Source organism: Sycon ciliatum, chromosome 1 (assembly GCF_964019385.1).
Source record: "Sycon ciliatum chromosome 1, ocSycCili1.1, whole genome shotgun sequence".
NCBI classification, from domain to species: domain Eukaryota; kingdom Metazoa; phylum Porifera; class Calcarea; order Leucosolenida; family Sycettidae; genus Sycon; species Sycon ciliatum.
Genome location: NC_088643.1, coordinates 66,481,796 through 66,500,186, shown reverse-complemented (window position 1 = coordinate 66,500,186; position 18,391 = coordinate 66,481,796). Strand labels below are relative to the sequence as shown.

The window sequence follows — 18,391 nt, the reverse complement described above, 5'->3', positions numbered from 1 at the left end:
AACTATCCACGACTGTAACACGATAATAAGCAGTCAGAAAGTGTGATAACCGGGCGCAAAACTGACAGGCTACTGAGACGTTCAACGACCTAATGATATGATGTAATGTGACAGCACTGGCAGATGCAAACCTTAGAATTGTTGCTCAAGAGCAAACATGTGCGTAACTGTCATATATGTACTGAAGTGGTTCTTCATCAGCGTGTCATGTGTAGCTATCAGTTTGAGCTTTGAATAGACGTCCCGCGGGAAAAGAACGTGACATGCATGGGCCTATCATTGTCCGGTTCATCTTTGCCCCGCTTTCGGTTATGGTTGGGTTTGGCAGCGCTCTGCATCTTTAGCTTTATGTGCCACCTTCCAATGATTCCGTGCGTCAACGTTGTTCCATGAGCAGTTGTCTCGCGGCCAAGATCCACGAGCGCAGTGTGTGCGGTCCTGATAGCTTACATGTGTCTTCTTTCTGTAGTCAGCTGCGACGGCAAGTCAACATCTTGGGCTGATGGTGGAGGTGACGTTTAGGGCAAATTCGGTCGGTGCAGTCTGGGAGCTTCAACTGTCGGTGGTTTACTATCAAGATTGAAACGTACTGTCCAGTCAAGAGATACAGAGACACGCACGCACGCACACACGCACACACACGCACGCACACACACACACACACACACACACACACACACACACACACACACACACACACACACACACAGAAAGAGACAGACAGGCAGGCAGAGACAGACAGACAGACAGTGAGCACTAATACTAGGATAGTAATCAGTCGAAAGCAGGGAGTATTGTAGTACTTCAAGTAAAATTATAACATACCGTCGTATTTTACTGCTCCCTGGTCGAAAGTCTCTGTTGCAATGTAGAACTGTTACCAGCCATGATGCACTGATAGATAACCTGACCTGCTTGATTTTTAAAAGTGAGGGAATACCACCCTAACCCGCAAGCGTGTGGACATGCTTTTCAATTTTCATGTGTAGTGGACTACTACAGCATCATAATTATTACCAATTTACCATGCTGTCCACGCCGCAGCCTCTTAGGACGCTTCTTGTGTTCCGTAGCGCCACCGAAGTCTATGCAGTGGTGTGCTGCCGGCCAGTGTATTGGGCTCAGTGCTCTACGAAGTTGCGATGGTTTCCACATCGGCACCCTGTCTGGTTGATGAGATGCAGCTGTTGGCTTCATGCTGTACACTAAGTCCAATGGCGCGAGGAAAGAGTGAAAGCCATCTGGGTTGTCCACCATGAACATCATCAGTACCCTCCGCAGATCAACCTCCCTGAGATTACAAAGTGCATGGCAACGTGGCATGCAGGAGAGAGAGAGAGAGAGAGAGAGAGAGAGAGAGAGTGTGTGTGTGTGTGTGCGTGCGTGTGTGTGTGTGTGTGTGTGTGTGTGTGCGTGTGTGAGAGAGAGAGAGAGGGAGTGAGAGAGAGACAGACAGAGACAGACAGACAGACAGAGAGACAGAGAGTGAGTGAGTGAGTGTGTACCAAAAGAAATAGTTTCTACTGAAATCTGTAGATCAAAAAGTGACAAAATGAACGTCTTAATGGCGTGACCTAAGAGCTGAGATCCTATGCGGCTCCGTGGTGCATACGTGACACATCCTTGTTGCCATGGAGCAGCGTTTTCCACTACGTTGTAGCGCTCAGCATTCGTGGTGCCATGATTTTTGAACAGTTGAATTGCAGTCCAAAACCATCGCTTCAAGGACGTCCACAAAGCACAAGGACACCACATTGTTCTCTCGTATCCTTTTTGGTGAAAGTTCTTGTCAAGTTCGTTTTCCAGTGTTTTCAACCCGAGCCGTGAGGGCGGTGTGCCATTTGGCATGGGAACGGCAGTCTGAGTGCAAGACGGCAAGTGACGGGAACGGCAGTCTGAGTGCAGGACGGCAAGTGATGGGAACGGCAGTCTGAGTGCAAGACGGCAAGTGGTCATACATGTATGGGCAGTAAGGGTGGTATTCAGCTTCTGATGGGAGTGTTCAGATCTTGATAATTGAAACGCAAGCAAACACAGCCGATTTGTAGATAACTGAAACGCAAGCAAACACAGCCGATTTGTAGAGATGTAGGTAGAGATGAGTTGCGGGTGACTTCAACCCATGTGCTCTAGAAATTGGGGTGACGTACATGTAGGTTGGTACATGTACGATGTAAAGTTGTCACTTTGTGGCATTTTAAGAGTCCACTGGATGTTGACTGTCTGATGCGCAACATTGAACCGTGCTGACCTGGCTGTGTGGCACGCATTCACGCTGAGTGATAGAGTGGGGTACACTTTTCTGATGCTGGGAAAGGGACAATCGATATTGTCCCTATTTTGATGCCCTCCACATGCAATACACTGTCTGTAATAGGCATGGTTATGGCTGTTGAGTTCCAACATGCACTCTTGCAATCATGCATGGCGTGACTGGCTGCTTACGTCGCCCTGTTCAAGAATTCCTCAAAGCCAACAGCAAACTTGTGGTCCATGTCCTGACCGGCCAGTCGTTCACGGTCCTCCAGCTCGTCTGGTACGGAAAGCCTTTCTATCTCCTGTCAAGTTAGCAACAACGCAACAGACCCAGCATAGTAATGGCAGGTGAAATCCCCACCTCTGGTTTTCCATGGATCAGTGTGATCATGGATCCAACTTGTTCCCATTTGAAACGCATATTGCTGCGGTTCAGCTGCAGTGACTGCCACTCGTGGAGTTTTCTTCCTCCAAAACAAGTCTGTCACTTTGTCAAAACATTCATTCACCGCTAGTAACCTGATTACCATGATACATACACAATGCACAACGCATAAATGTGCAATTATGCGCTCCACGGCTGCTCCGGTAGCCATCACGGCTCACTGCTTGTATCTGCACAAGTGTGCCTCTGGAAACAAACTTGCATTGAGCTATTCTAGCAGCACCTCAAACAATCGGGATCCTGGCAACCGTACCCTGTCAAAGCGCTTGATGAGAAGGAGCAGCTGTCCAGTGCTGCACTTGAGCCTGCACCCAGATCAAACAAATCAAGTAATCAAAGGTCTGAGTTCGTATTGCTTCCAAGTGTTGTCCCAGGTGAGTGGTAACGTGAACAGTCATTCCCGTACCCTGTACACCATTGTACACTGTACACTGTACACCATTGTACACTGTACACTGTACAATGCTGCTCAACTGATGGTGAAACAGGATCAAGCCAGTCCATGCCACACCGTACACTGTACACTGCACAATGCTGCTCAACTGATGGTGAAACAGGATCAAGCCAGTCCATGCCACACCGTACACTGTACACTGCACAATGCTGCTCAACTGATGGTGAAACAGGATCAAGCCAGTCCATGCCACACCGTACACTGTACACTGCACAATGCTGCTCAACTGATGGTGAAACAGGATCAAGCCAGTCCATGCCACACCGGGCGCTGTGCAGCCCTGGACCGCTGCGAACACTGGGATGATGAACTGGTGCGGCATGGCACAAACTTGACTTACACAATCGGATTTCGTTTAGCGGCACTGTTGTATCGTTCATTTGCCAATTAGATATCATGGGTCATATGCCAATACTTCCTATACTGCTCGTCACGCGCACACATCTCCATGGGAATCGTTTGTGCCACTGGACAGGTGGATGCCACTGGCAGTGATTTGGGGGGGGGGGGGGGGGGTGTTCGACTATGATATTGTCCTCCCAGAACGAGAGTGACAGAACATCTGGAGCAGCAGCCATGGGCAAGTCGAACAGCGGTAATCACTCCAGTCACTCGGTCGATTGCAGGCCATGTGTTACGTTCTTTGCCAGGCCAGGCTACTTGTCTTGGGTGCTTCAAGTACTGTATAGCTGATAGTTCCTGTACAGTGTACAGTGTACACAGTATTGTCTATTGACATTTCATTTGCCAGCTGATGGTGGGTTGTGTCCACGCAGTGTTTTACGAGTCCACTGTACATGTGTTCTCTTCCTGCAAGGGCAAGTGTGTTTCGCTCACAGAAACATAGTAGTGAGACCCCTCCGTGACTTACCGCATTTGCAGTGACAAGTCCATGCTGGGATAGCGCACGCCCGTTGGCGGCTCAAAGTGAAGTGAAGCTTGCTTGAGAAAGAGATGCAAACTCTCCTGCACCGTACAACAGGCGAGCAGAAATACAACACAGCCACGCATACTAGTAGATGACGGACAGGCTGAACCCTGGTGCTACTTGTAGTAACTTAATGGTGGTCGTGGCAATGCGTGCAAGCAAAGTTTTCACCTTGATCATGTTCACTGTGCAAGTGTGAATGTACAGTTGAGCCAAGCAGTACAAGCTGACTGGAGCAGCGTCAGTGCAGTGAAGCAGATACATGTAGGAGAAAGGAGAAGCAGGGAAGACCGATGGATGAAAATCAGTCGTGCGTCAGGTAAGCACTGTCTCTCCAAGACAGGCCATCGGCACATGGTACAGACTTACCACTGTTTGTGCGAGCCGTGGCCGGTTGCGCCTGCAGGCAAACAGCAAAGTAATACCAGCTCACACTGATCAGCCTACCCGGCCAGTCAGGTAAAACCTCAACCACGATTCAACGAGAAAATGCTCCAACGCAAAAAGCATCCCAAAGGAATGCATGGTATCTGAGGTCAAAATCGCACTACAACATCCTGGTGATTTTCTGAAACTTGGCTGGATCATACTTGTATTCAGTCCCAGGGAGCAATGGGCGCATGACTGGGATAGGCAAGCCAAGACAAAGCAGAATATGTGGCGAGTGGAGTTCCACTGTTCCCCCAAACCCAGGTAAGAATTGAAAAGAAAACCTGCAGATCTACTACAAAACACGACACTAACGACTACCGTGACTAGCTACCAGCCCACCACTACTGGTCACCCACAGTACCCATGTTCCTACTTGTTCAAGTACGTGTAAAAATGGATGGTGCCCAGCAATTACATATACTTGCTGTCGGACCGCGAGCAATACCTCTGGAGAATCCGTAAACTGAATTTTAATAGACAATGCAATACAATTCAATAGGTGCCTTTTCACGTTGTGATCAAGCAAGCATTTGCCCACCTGCTGTACTTGTTGTTCTGCCCTATGAAAGACCGCTAGTCAGCCCAAATCATCGGGTTTGAAAAAGCTCATTTACAGTGAACAACACAGCATGCTATGCATCAAAGCTTGTGACTGGCCGCGTGGCCCAACGGATAAGGCGCCTGACTACGAATCAGGAGATTCCAGGTTCGAATCCTGGCGTGGTCGCTTTTTTTTTACTCTGAAATCCAACCAAGGTCCAGTACATGTGCAGCAAAGATCCTGCCAGACCGTCACCACGGTAGATCCAAAAATAGTTCAGTTACACTTTCCCACCCTCCATCATGGGGACTTTGATGATTTGGTCCACAAAGAAAGGAACAGTTAGAATTGAATACGTGCAAGCCACACACTCACTCAGGATTACGTTGCTACTCTGAGTGTCAAGCCTAACAGTTATGCCAGTCCCCTGGCAGCCATCTGTACCCGAAGATCGTCATGGGCACAGTAGCAAGCTGATCATTCCTGATTGGTCTTGTCTTGCATGAATTATGCTGAAAGCTCTGTGCCGGCCAGCGCATTGAGCGCGACTGTATGAGAGCTCTGTTTTGCCCATCGCATTGAGCACTTTTCTATGTGCGTGAGAGCCTCTGTGCCCATCGCGTTGAGCACTATTCCGGCAGCTGTGTCTAAGAAATAGATGGTAGTATTATGTACGTCCGGCACCTGAACAACTCTTACCGACTATGCGGAGTCTCCTGTATTCGCTGGTGTACGCGCTTCAAGAATGTTGATAGTACCCGCCGACCTTGAAGCTCACTGCATTGTACACAAGCACACAAGCCAGAGCCAGACTGAACAGGTGAACAGGTGTTTTTGGATTAGACAATACCCCAAATCAAATCGGTATGATAATGACTGTGTGTACTATATATAGCCCAGTCACATGAGAGTGGGAGAACGGAATTTTTTTCGCCATTTTCATTAGTTTCTACGGGTCATGCTCTGCGACTGCAGTCTCGAACTGCATCACGGCAAGACATAGTTATGCGTGATATAAACTACACAGCTTGTCAAACTAACTTGCAGAGTTGCAGTCTCGCCTGGCGTATGTGCTCATGCCCACACACACATAACAACTATGGACGGCACACATACACGCAAGCCCTTGCCAGCCTCGTCCTTACCCCAGCAGGCTGACCTCTCCATGTCCCAGGACCAGATCACGCACATCTCGATACCAACTGTCTTTCAAGCTAGCTTGTGACTGTAAGTGTGGACGTCGAATGTCGAGTGCTGGTAGCTCGGTTGCATCATTACTACTGCCACTTGATTTGCCTTCCTGGTTTTGAATTGATGAAGAAACCAGTCCTAAATCCTGAACCAGTGCAAAGAACAATTTGAAAATCCCGCAGCCAATTCGTAAAAAAAAGAGAAGAGGAAGTGACAAAGACAGCAGCCTAATAAGGCATTGGCTAAGTGGGGCTGCAATGCAAGGCAATGGCGGCAATGGGGTACTGCAGGCTCTGCCGACCAATGGTCTCGACGTTAGTACCTACTTCATGCATCAAGAAGCCGGGAGAGAGAGTCGGAGAGAGACGGAGAGACAGAGAGAGGAGAGACATACATACATACATACAGACAGACAGACAGACAGACAGATAGACAGACAGACAGAAACAGAGAGAATTGGGGCCCATTAGAGCTATTCTAGGGGTTAATGATCTCATTAACAAAGGACCTACCTGAACAGAATCTGATGAATGCATTGATCGCATTTAGAGCCATTTTACCCCATTAATGTCCATCATGTATCATGGCCATATTTGTTTTATCTAGAAGGCACACTGGTACAACCACTCACCCCAGTTTGACTAGGCAAGCATCCGGCATTCAACACAGCCAGCAATGCTGTATTGTCATATCCATGCATGGCCAAGCACTGCGCTGAAAGCAAATCACCTCTTCCACCCCTAGCGGGGAGCTGAGCAGCTGAATTGAAGTGTGCCTTGCTGCTGCCGGCGCCTCCCGTCGTCAGCATCTGACGTTCTCGAGGTGGTATTCTGGGACACTTCACGTATCCACGTGCACGCTCTATGCGGTGTTCATTCCCGTGTCCTGCACCGGGTGTAAAAGACATTGAAAAAAGGCATGTGGTTACCCTGCTGACATGATAATTAGCATTGCTACTGCTACAGGAGGGGCAGGAGGGGCACATGAGAGGGACATGACTCATGAGATAGGCTGTAAGGCTGTACGTACTATCGCTGCTCATGCAAAGACAGGAGGACGCTTCTCCTGAACAGCTTAACTACCATTGAGCCATTGGATCAGCGAGGGTTCAGAGCGGCAGGCTCTACAGTTGGAAAGAGTTGCACGGGTAGGAATGTTTCACAACAAGGAAGAGGAGATGAGCACCACTCTCACCACGTCAAGCGCATTGATACAAAGGACTCGTAACACCTATGCTGGTGAGAACTTAACCATGGGCCACCTTTACCATTCCCATATTTCAGACATCATTGCCACTTTACCTGCATTGTCGCTAGGCCGATGGCGCAAGCACACATCCCCGTGCACATGGATGACAGTCTGACGCATGTAGCGAACTAGGCTAGCCACGCTGGGTACGCTGCTTGTTGTCAGCAGCAATGGTCCCGCATGGGAAAACTGCTGCTTGAACAGAACGAAGCCAGTGTTGAGTGGATGCTGAGGAGTGGTGCTCTGCGGAGGACGACAGTACATCAGTTACACAGATACTATCATAGGCTGTAAAGAAACAGTTTTACAATGCACCCATGCATCGATCCATACTGAATTATGTTAGAATAAGACGTAATGCACAGGTGACCGACACAATTCAAGTCGGCCTAGATTTCAGACGGTCGGTCGGGTTACCCAATGAACACATGTTTTAGCATTGTCTGATAGATGGTTGCGTGACGATGAGCTTACGCCACGACCCATGCTACATGCTGTGCCCAGAGTATGATTGGTGTCACTTACATGACATGGTGTGGTGTCCATGTAGCGTGGCAACCTCTGCAGAATGGAGTAGTAGCTAGACTCTGACCAGATCTACATGTAGCAGAAGAAAGAAAAACGATCGGCCGGAAAACCAACTAACATTCAGTAGACGAGGAGTCGGAGGACGACGACGATGCAGAGATGAGGAGGGATATATTGAGGATCAGACTGAGGAGAAGGAGGAGAAGGAGGAGGATTTCCCAATCGTCAAGTTGTTAGGCAATGTCACGATTAGAGAAGAACAGGATGCTATGAGCTACAAACACAACAAGCATAGTTACAACTTGAGGTGGAAATGGTGTAGGGGGAATGAAAGAGAATTGGCAGTGTGTGTGTGTGGGGGGGGGGGGGGGACGCTCAAGGCAGTACCTGTATTTGTATCTATTTTACATCAAAACGGTCAGCGACTCACTCTCTTCCTCTCCTCCCGTGACGCATTCTCACACTGTTTGCTGATGGATCTGTACACGGACATACGTGGACTGAAAAGTCACGACAGCTATCTCACAACATTGCTCAGTGCTGGCTTGCAGGTGCAAAACACCTAAGGACTGCATTTATCAGTGCAGCTGTATAGGGCTTAGGGCCTCGGTGGGTGATGTAGAGGTGCACACTGGCCAGACCATGAACATACATCCGCACAGACATTCATCCACAGGCATACATCAGTAGACACACGTCCATGGAGAGTCGTTGGAGACACATCCATAGTAAGACATGCACATGACACGGGTACGTACTGCAAGTGTTGCAGAACTCTAAGACATCCCTCATCATCTGATTGACCCGGCTCACATCGATCAGCATCTTCCATGCTGTGATAAACAGATGTACACAAAGTAGCCAGACAAATTACTGCTAACAATGATGGACATACCAGGGCCGGAGGCAGCTTCCGCGGAGCGGTGTGGCCGAAGAGCCATCTTTAAGGGGGTCTCTTTAAGGGGGTCTGGGGGTCCTCCCCCAGAACATATTTGGAATTTAGACGGCAAATCCTGCCCTCTGGGCGACTCCCTGTACAAAATCATACATCGAAACTTTTTCTCCCCGGTTTTGGACGTTCCACGTGGACCGACTTTTTGGGAAGTTGGTACGGCCATGGCCGTACCGGCCGTACCAGTGGCGCCGGCCCTGCATACCCCATCAAATTCAGATCAGACACAGATATGCACATCCCGGCAGCCCCCCCCCCCCCTTGCACCAATCTGCTGTCATCTCACGGTGTAGCCGTATTGATTATCAGACACGGATATTATCCTGGCAGCCCCTCCCCCGCACACACACATATTATACCGAGCAGTCGGTCGCATCTCACCTGTAAGGATAGCAGTGTTTGTGCAGTCGATAACTCCAATCCGTTGTCTGATCCAGCAGGGGCCTAGTTTGTATGCAAGCAACAGCAGCAGACCAGGATAGCATGTGTGGGGTCATCTATCAGTAGAGTACGCCTTGTACATGTAAATGCCTGACGAGGAAGGGACAGTTTGATTTACTGGATGGCACCATCAGGAACAGTGCCACGCGGATAGCAACTCACTACAAGAAGAGCAAAGGCACAGGTGGGCAAGAGCCCGGTATTAAAGGCATGGAGTGGAACGGAGGTGATGGGGAATGGTGAGCGGGTAGTGATGAAGCAAATAACGTTACTAGACTGTATTACTAGTAGAACAGTCTTTCATCAGCAACAATTCCCGGCCCTGATCCCGGCCCTGATTCCGCACATAGTCACTACCGGTAGGTAGCACAGTTGTGCGGCCTTGATTGCTGCACGGTACCGGGAACTTGTCCTACAGGACGCCCAGTTTAAGGACCCAGAATTCCCAGCCCAAACAAGCCGGTGCATTTTCAACCTCTAAACGTGAATACACTGTTGAAGCAAGGGCATTGCCGGCCCTGGGCCGGAGTGCATTTCCCAGGTTTCACTGTACTTCACATGTGCTGCGCTTCACGTGTATACCTCTATAGTGCATTGTTCCTTCCCAAGAGTGCACACGTTGCACCAACCCAGCTGGCCTGTTAGTAGTGCTTCGCTCACGGTAGATCTTACCCGTAAAGCTTCCAGCTGTGCTGTGAGGGGAGAATACGCTGAAATCCACCGCTTCGCTTTACCTCTTGGTCTGTCATGGTCAGCACGTTGGGCAGATCTGACGGAGACCCATCGGCCGTGCGGCCCGCATAGAACGAGGTGCCAGTTTCCTGTGAGCCCATCGCAAGGGTATGTCATACGGAGATAGTGGGAAATTCGAACATTACAGCTGGTCAGCACAGAGTGTTGGAGGAGATCATTGCCAATGTGCACAGCAGGAGGAAGACATTGGTGCGCATTCCGAAGGCACGACATGTATTAGTCACTGATACATTAGAGTAGGGCTGAGTCGGGTAGCATTTTCTTCGGGTATCGGGTCCGGGTAGTTTTCCACGGGTAGCACGGGTACCCGATCGGGTAATGTTTCCATGGTACGACCACAATGCACACCGGCCCCTTCCCTTTCACACTGGGTAGACATGCGTGAGTTATTTGTACACGTGCACTGTAGACCTCTCTCTCTCTCTCTCTCTCTTTCTACATGATGTCATCTGCGACTTCGGGTTTTCGGGTACGATTCGGTACCCGTCTACCCGAGGTCCTCACGGGTAGCACGGGTACCCGACTACCCGTGCACACCACTACATTAGAGTGTAAAGCTCATGACATGTATTAGTCACTGATACATTAGAGTGTAAAGCTCATGACATGTATTAGTCACTGATACATTAGAGTGTAAAGCTCATGACATGTATTAGTCACTGATACATTAGAGTGTAAAGCTCGCTACGTTTCTCACGGCTGGAGTACTCTGACTTTGATGCTTTAGGCTAAAAAAATTCTTTGATACGACATCATGTGGACGTACATGTGCAATAGACCGTCAAATATACTAGTAGACTACTGACTGCTGCGTTAAATGAACTGTTATATTGACTAGCCCTAAGTCATGTACCAGAATGCAGAACAATTGAATTCAAGCTGTCTGGACCCTGGCTAGCGCCAGACGTTACTGAAGTAACGTCTTCTGCATAGCTACGGGAATTAACATATTCACATCAGCAGTACAGTACGGAAAACTCTCTTGCTTACCGGGCGTAATAATGGCGTAGGTTTACTCGACTGCTTGGGATCCCAGCTGTACACTTCTGGCTGCCAGGGGTTGAACACGTCAAACTGCTCTCTCGGCTTAAACGCCTGGAGACCTAGTACATGTAGTGCAGGAGAAAATGGTACCAGGTCAATACCGGCACACTGCTGGTAATCATGGCAATGCCATGATTGTATACAGAATGCAGGCAATCAGTGAGCTTTGTGCCCACTGACAGTTGAATGTCTACATGCAAGGGATTGCACACAAGGAGTTAAATTACCTGATCAGAGTATTTAGAAAAATCCAACAAATGGCTGCAATGGACTGAATAGAGTCTCTCCACGCTCCTTGTCAGTCATGCATGAAATCAGTAAGAAACATACAACAGCGTACGCAGTGTAACGTTATGCAGTGGCAAGAGAAGGAACTGATGTACTCAGTGGACTGAAGCCCGGCTACAATAAAAAGTATTGATCGCATCCCATCTGGCACCGCTGTGAGACGGTGTTCCGCTACATGCAGTCACCTCTGACACACACTGACCTAACACAGACCAACACCATGATGCTGTCAATCTCCATTTGGCAATGCTGCAATGCATTGGTGGTCTCTTACCAACTAAGCTGAGCAGATCTGCAAGCAGGTTGGATTTGATTCGCTTCTCTATTGGACAAGTACTTGAAACCGGGCAAACACACACACACACACATGCAAGTGAGGTCAGGATGTGTGGCCCTCATCGTCTGTAGTTTGATTATTGAAGAGGCCACAATCAAACCGATGCATGATGGACCACACCGGGATAACGTACATCACTTCAGGAGGGCAGCCGTCTTACACCGCAATATGCCCCTCCCACCACCCCATTCTTCTCCCATCATAGCCTCTCTCTTCTCCTGGCTCAGCCATCCATTGGTCACATTGCAAGTCACTGGCTATGCAACTCTGTTGTTGTTGCTGTGTTGTATGGGCGGAGCACAAATACTACACGGTAATGTGGCAATACAAGATAAGTCTTTGGCTGGACATGGTATGCAAAACGAGTCAATGGCTCTGTATTTGTTACACGAGTTGCCAAACCACATAACTAATGGGCCTTGCCCATAATCAAAAAGAATCCATACCTGTCAAAGCAAGGAGTACCTTTGACCTTCAGCAGCCAAGGTTTTAGACAACTATCAACAAGCAGCTGGGCTTCGAATAGTTCTGGACAATGAACAAGTGGCCGACAGCACCCAAAATGCCATTATGAGCACGGGATGGTTCAAGAGAAGTGCAAATAGAACCCATCACATGGTCTGCGTCAACGCTAGAAGTCTAAGGTGCATGAGCACGCAAGTGCCTGGAAAACTGTGAGCAGAATAGAATGTGGCCATAATTTGATACATTTACTTGTACTTAACAATGCTGATTAGTGAAATCCAATCATGCCGGGTGCAGTTCCCTTATCGCACCTTGAGTCGAGCATCCTTTGACACCCTGCTGTCATGAAACCTAGCTTAGTCCACGACGTATCTACCCAGTGTGCCACTCATGACCGCATGGTTCTCAAGCGGAAGTGGTCGGAGTTCACTGGCCGATACTGGCCGCTGGAAATGTCAGATGCCGGGGTGAGTTCCTGTGCACAACACTCGCATGAATGACTAAAGTACGACCTCACCAAAACAGTTACCGCGATGCTTCTCCGAGGATCGTGTTGCGGCAGCTATTGGCGATTGGCAACATAGCAGGGCTCTGATGACGACGTCTTCAATCTGCAAGACCAATCCTGCAATAGAAGACCATAGTTGCGCAAGCAATGCACTGCAAGCAATGCACTGCAAGCAATGCACTGCAAGCAATGCACTGCAAGCAATGCACTGCAAGCAATGCACTGCAAGCAATGCACTGCAAGCAATGCACTGCAAGCAATGCACTGCAAGCAATGCACTGCAAGCAATGCACTGCAAGCAATGCACTGCAAGCAATGCACTGCAAGCAATGCACTGCAAGCAATGCACTGCAAGCAATGCACTGCAAGCAATGCACTGCAAGCAATGCACTGCAAGCAATGCACTGCAAGCAATGCACTGCAAGCAATGCACTGCAAGCAATGCACTGCAAGCAATGCACTGCAAGCAATGCACTGCAAGCAATGCACTGCAAGCAATGCACTGCAAGCAATGCACTGCAAGCAATGCACTGCAAGCAATGCACTGCAAGCAATGCACTGCAAGCAATGCACTGCAAGCAATGCACTGCAAGCAATGCACTGCAAGCAATGCACTGCAAGCAATGCACTGCAAGCAATGCACTGCAAGCAATGCACTGCAAGCAATGCACTGCAAGCAATGCACTGCAAGCAATGCACTGCAAGCAATGCACTGCAAGCAATGCACTGCAAGCAATGCACTGCAAGCAATGCACTGCAAGCAATGCACTGCAAGCAATGCACTGCAAGCAATGCACTGCAAGCAATGCACTGCAAGCAATGCACTGCAAGCAATGCACTGCAAGCAATGCACTGCAAGCAATGCACTGCAAGCAATGCACTGCAAGCAATGCACTGCAAGCAATGCACTGCAAGCAATGCACTGCAAGCAATGCACTGCAAGCAATGCACTGCAAGCAATGCACTGCAAGCAATGCACTGCAAGCAATGCACTGCAAGCAATGCACTGCAAGCAATGCACTGCAAGCAATGCACTGCAAGCAATGCACTGCAAGCAATGCACTGCAAGCAATGCACTGCAAGCAATGCACTGCAAGCAATGCACTGCAAGCAATGCACTGCAAGCAATGCACTGCAAGCAATGCACTGCAAGCAATGCACTGCAAGCAATGCACTGCAAGCAATGCACTGCAAGCAATGCACTGCAAGCAATGCACTGCAAGCAATGCACTGCAAGCAATGCACTGCAAGCAATGCACTGCATGTGAAATTCTACTACCGCAATCAAAAGGAAGCATGCATAAAGCCCATCCCATGCTTGGCATCATAATTTGGGAGAGAAAAGAAGTCAGGGAGAGGAGGAGTGTGCGATGCATGCACACATGTGCTGTTTAGTGTACTTTGAAGTCACTTCAAAGTGTAATGATTTCAAGTCCAGAATGACCAGCACTGTTGCCTTGAAAAGGAGCCATGTACAGTCAAGCGAGCCGTGCTTCACATATCCTCTTACCACTGGAAGTGTTTCTGATGCGTAGTCAAAGTAGATCTGCAGTATGCTGTATGGTGCGGTGCCACGGTGCTGGAGTGATCAGCTATCGGCGCTCACATACATGTACATCACGCCGTGTGTGTCTGTGTGTGTGTGTGTCTGTCTGTCTGTGTGTGCGTGTACATGCGCGCGCACTGTAGTCAACTATTGCCTGTAGTGATACGCGGGTTGTAATGATAGAAGGTATAAATCAAATGGGCACTTTAAGCTATCTACAGTACTGCATAAGGGTCAGCCATGGCTAAAACAAAAGTAACGCATGCACACACCTTTTGAGCGAATGGATTTCACCATACAACATTGGATGGGAAGGCTAAAACTAAACATAGGAATCATCCCTTTCTACACGGCTTACCAGCCACATCCACATTGCTTCTGCACAGATAGCGAAGTAGTGCTCCAAACGTCCACGTGTCCTCACCAAAGTCCTGTATTCCCTCACCACTGTGCCAGCTGCCATCACAACAAGAGCATAGCGAAGAGCAAACCCATGGGCAGCACGTCATCGTAGTTTACCATACACATCATGATCAGGGGTTCCAGGGGCGTGCTCGGCTCCCCTTCCAGGGGGGGGGGGGGGGGGGGGGTGCACCACTTCCAGACAACAGCAATTTTCAAAAGGTTGTACCGGTGACATCATCAGATATTTGTACATGTGACGTCATTATTACTGTTACAATTTTTATCAATTTAAAAAAAATAAAGGATGAAAACTTTACAAATGTTTAAAAACCAATCCGGCCGTCGACGGCACTGTGCCTTCCCTTCCATTCTCTTTCCTTTCAAGCCAGCGCTGACGTTCGTGTGCCACTGTGGTCGCATCCTTTCGCGATGTCGTGCAATCTGATATGACACTTGACAGGCTGTACGTACGGGACTGCCTGGCTGCATGTAGGCCGCGCACCAGGCCCCTACTGCACTACAACTTACTAGTACAATGTACAAGACACAGGTGCAGGATGTGCTCCCGCGAGGTCGGGCTTTCCGCAATACATTGGTGACTTTTCAAAACCCCCGGTCGAAATATTTGGGGGGGGGGTGCACTTGCCCCCTTTGCCCCTCGCCAAGCACGCCCCTGGGTTCATAGCAACCAGGGAGATGACACAGCCTGGCCATAGTACTACTCAACATGGTGTGAGTGCAAACCCAGGTAGGCAGTTATGTGTGACTGTAGTGTAGCAGTGACGCACTGTACAAAATCCTTGTTGATCAGGTTGAGGGAATAGTTTGTCAGCAGTGAACGCTTCTTGCCAGACTCCTCGTCATCAGTCTGGAAGCTGGGGGGACAATAGACAAGAAACAGAACACACATGCAACAGGGTGTGTTGTGTTAGCGCAGCCGCTGTGAGGTCAACCGTCATGTGTAATAACTCTACTACCGGGCCGACGCCACTTGTACGGCTGGTGCGGCCAGTTTTTACCAATTCCAGCGTCCATGGGCTGCTCCGCGTGCAATTTGATTATCTGCAAGTACTAGTAACACGCTATCCTCTTGTACACCTCACTAGAGTCTCTCCCCGAAGTCCTAAACTGCTCTTCTTGTCCAGTGAGGTCTGCTACGCTAGCTGCCACCAGCATCTCAGTGTTGCTAGAGGAATGTGTAGCTGAAACAAACAGATATGATGCAGCATAGAGCTAGAGATGCATCCTTCCAGGATTTTGAAATTGGGCATGGGAAAATACATCGGTCCTGCAGCTGACTTGGAGCCCATACCACCCCTCAGGAGCTGGCTCCGGGCCTGTACTAAATGATAGAGACCGTCTCAGGCACATTCCTGGACTATCGTATATATGTAGTACACAGTAGGCAACTGACTTGGCTCATGTAACACCACTGACACACTCACTCATGCATGTAGTGTCACACAATAGCAGTGATTTGTACCTGCGGCGCTATCCATGCACACTCCGTACCTGACAAGTCCATCGCCATACAGGTAGATCTTCAGCGGGTCGAACGAGGTGACGCAAACATACACTTTTATGCAGCATGGGCGATCTGAGGTAGTCGTAGAGCAAACCAGAAACCATAAGAACACCATGGGGGGGGGGCAATAAAGATGTACTGTAAAGTCCGCTGCAAACGCCCACTTCGCTGCAAACGCCCACCCCAGCGGGTCCATACTATTTTCGTCTTTTTCAGGTCAATATAGTTGTAAACAACTGGCATGAAGGTCGAATGCGTACGAGAGCGACTGTAATGTCTACAAACTGCCTATGTCTTACCAGTACTACTGGCAGTAGGTTGTACAAAAGCGATTGTCATTATCTTGCTGCAAAGATAAACTTCTGTCAAGATTTCCTTTCATACGATAAATGAGTCGTCTTCGTTATTACTTTGTTGTCCATGTGGTGATGCCCCAGAGTCAATCTGGTTTTCAAATCACGAAATTTCTGCATTGCCACGATGTCGCGCTTTCAGAACGGAATGGTGATTGTTCCGACGAGGCGTCATTCAACGACTTGACCTGTCGCAGTATTGCAGTTGCAAGTCGAACAGGGGGGATGTCACAGAAGCTACATGTACAAAGTCGCTGCTAACTTGTTGAAAACTCTGAAGTGCTCGAGAAAAACCCTTGCCTTTGTGCAATGCGTGATTTGGAAATGATGGCTTCAAACACCGCCAGAAGTGTATTAAGGTTCCTGCAATACTCTGTTCTTCGCTACCTTGTTATTCGGAAGAAACTCCTGTTTGGATTTGCGCCATAAAACAACCATCATCATAAAATCACTAGGAGCTAGCTCGTAGCTAGTGCCCAAAGATATTTTGAAACCAGGAAAGTGGACATAGTTTACCGTAGCAAAGCCCTCTTCGCACTACGGTGTGATATGCACTTTCGTACAGTAGGGGTGACAGTGCATGGGGTCAGTGTGTACAGGCCAGCAGATCTTGCAAAAATGGGGTGGGCGTTTGCAGCGGACTTTACGGTACATTGCAGAGAATAGGACAGGTCACAGTGAGGCACATGAAGGTTACACTGAGCTCTGTGCTAACATCAGGCTATACAACCTAACCACGATTGCAAGAGACGATGGCCAACGTACATGCGGCATAACCACAATCGTCTCGCATCTCAAAGGCATACACGTGCGTATATATCGCCATCCAACGTAGTCCACTCTACACTGGTCTACTGGGGGGGGGGTCTAAAATGAGGGTCAATACACAATCATAATGGTCCACATGCACACAGCCATGCTTCTACAATCATGCTATAGTCATAAATCGCTGCTGCGGGTACGCAATCTACTGTTATGGAAACGTAATTTGAGATCATCCGTTCACCGGTATCCAACGCCTTACCATCGATAAGCATGGGAGGTATATATCGCTGCACCACACACCAGTCATGTGTACTTAGCTGGTGTGGCTGAAGAGGACGGCAAAGCACATATACCAATAGCATGTGACCACGACAGTATATAGCGAGTAGCACATCACAGTTTGATGCACAGGGTGAATGGTAAGCAGGGGCGTACGCCGCGCTACACCAAGAGTGCTTCCTAAGTATGCCCACTGATTGACAGTCAAATTTTAATGCCCTTGCTGCCATGTCCAAGGCTCTTTCCAAGAGAGGGGGATCTCGTCTATAAGCACTAAGCATTTCTCACAGTGCGGCATTCTACTTTTTCTCTCCAATGATATTGGACGCCGGGCGTCATACACGATTTCATGTATGTTCCGCAGTGCTGCTATACAGCTTTTAAACAATGTTCATGTTTGGCTTATACATCATGCATCTGGACTCTAGCCCCTCGCAGCACTACAGCACAGCTTAACCATGTTCATGTTTGGCTTATACATGCATCTGGACTCTAGCCCCTCGCAGCACTACAGCACGTAAGAACCGTTCTAACACTCACTAGTACCAGGTTGCTGCCAGCCGACGGTATCAACATGGTTCCAGCATGATATCAACATGGTTTACCCACCTGAAGTCAAGACGTACAGAAAGAGCGGTCAGCAGCTAGCCACGCCGAGCAAGCCGGGACTGCCAAGCCGCTGTCACAGTTGTCGCAACTTCACGTGC

At 48.9% G+C, this 18,391-nt stretch overlaps 1 protein-coding gene and 1 non-coding gene across 2 annotated transcripts; one reads left to right on the top strand and one right to left on the bottom strand.

Moving 5' to 3' along the window:
- Nucleotides 1–81: 81 nt before the first annotated feature.
- Nucleotides 82–18,391, bottom strand: LOC135804967 (uncharacterized). Its single transcript, XM_065318947.1, has 24 exons — nucleotides 18,294–18,391; nucleotides 17,665–17,731; nucleotides 16,275–16,359; nucleotides 15,551–15,637; nucleotides 14,716–14,813; nucleotides 12,821–12,928; nucleotides 12,285–12,366; nucleotides 11,776–11,837; nucleotides 11,160–11,272; nucleotides 10,089–10,237; nucleotides 9,357–9,419; nucleotides 8,782–8,856; nucleotides 8,454–8,502; nucleotides 8,021–8,092; nucleotides 7,549–7,738; nucleotides 6,879–7,132; nucleotides 6,202–6,392; nucleotides 5,756–5,833; nucleotides 4,453–4,483; nucleotides 4,027–4,121; nucleotides 2,955–3,006; nucleotides 2,446–2,558; nucleotides 1,026–1,291; nucleotides 82–589 (listed from the first exon to the last, which is right to left on the bottom strand). The coding sequence occupies exons 2-24, from the start codon at nucleotides 17,675–17,677 to the stop codon at nucleotides 519–521; spliced, it is 2,397 nt and encodes a 798-aa protein (XP_065175019.1). The 5' UTR covers nucleotides 17,678–17,731; nucleotides 18,294–18,391; the 3' UTR covers nucleotides 82–518.
- On the top strand, nucleotides 5,170–5,242 carry Trnar-acg (transfer RNA arginine (anticodon ACG)). The gene has a single exon. It is a non-coding gene; the product is annotated as a tRNA-Arg (tRNA).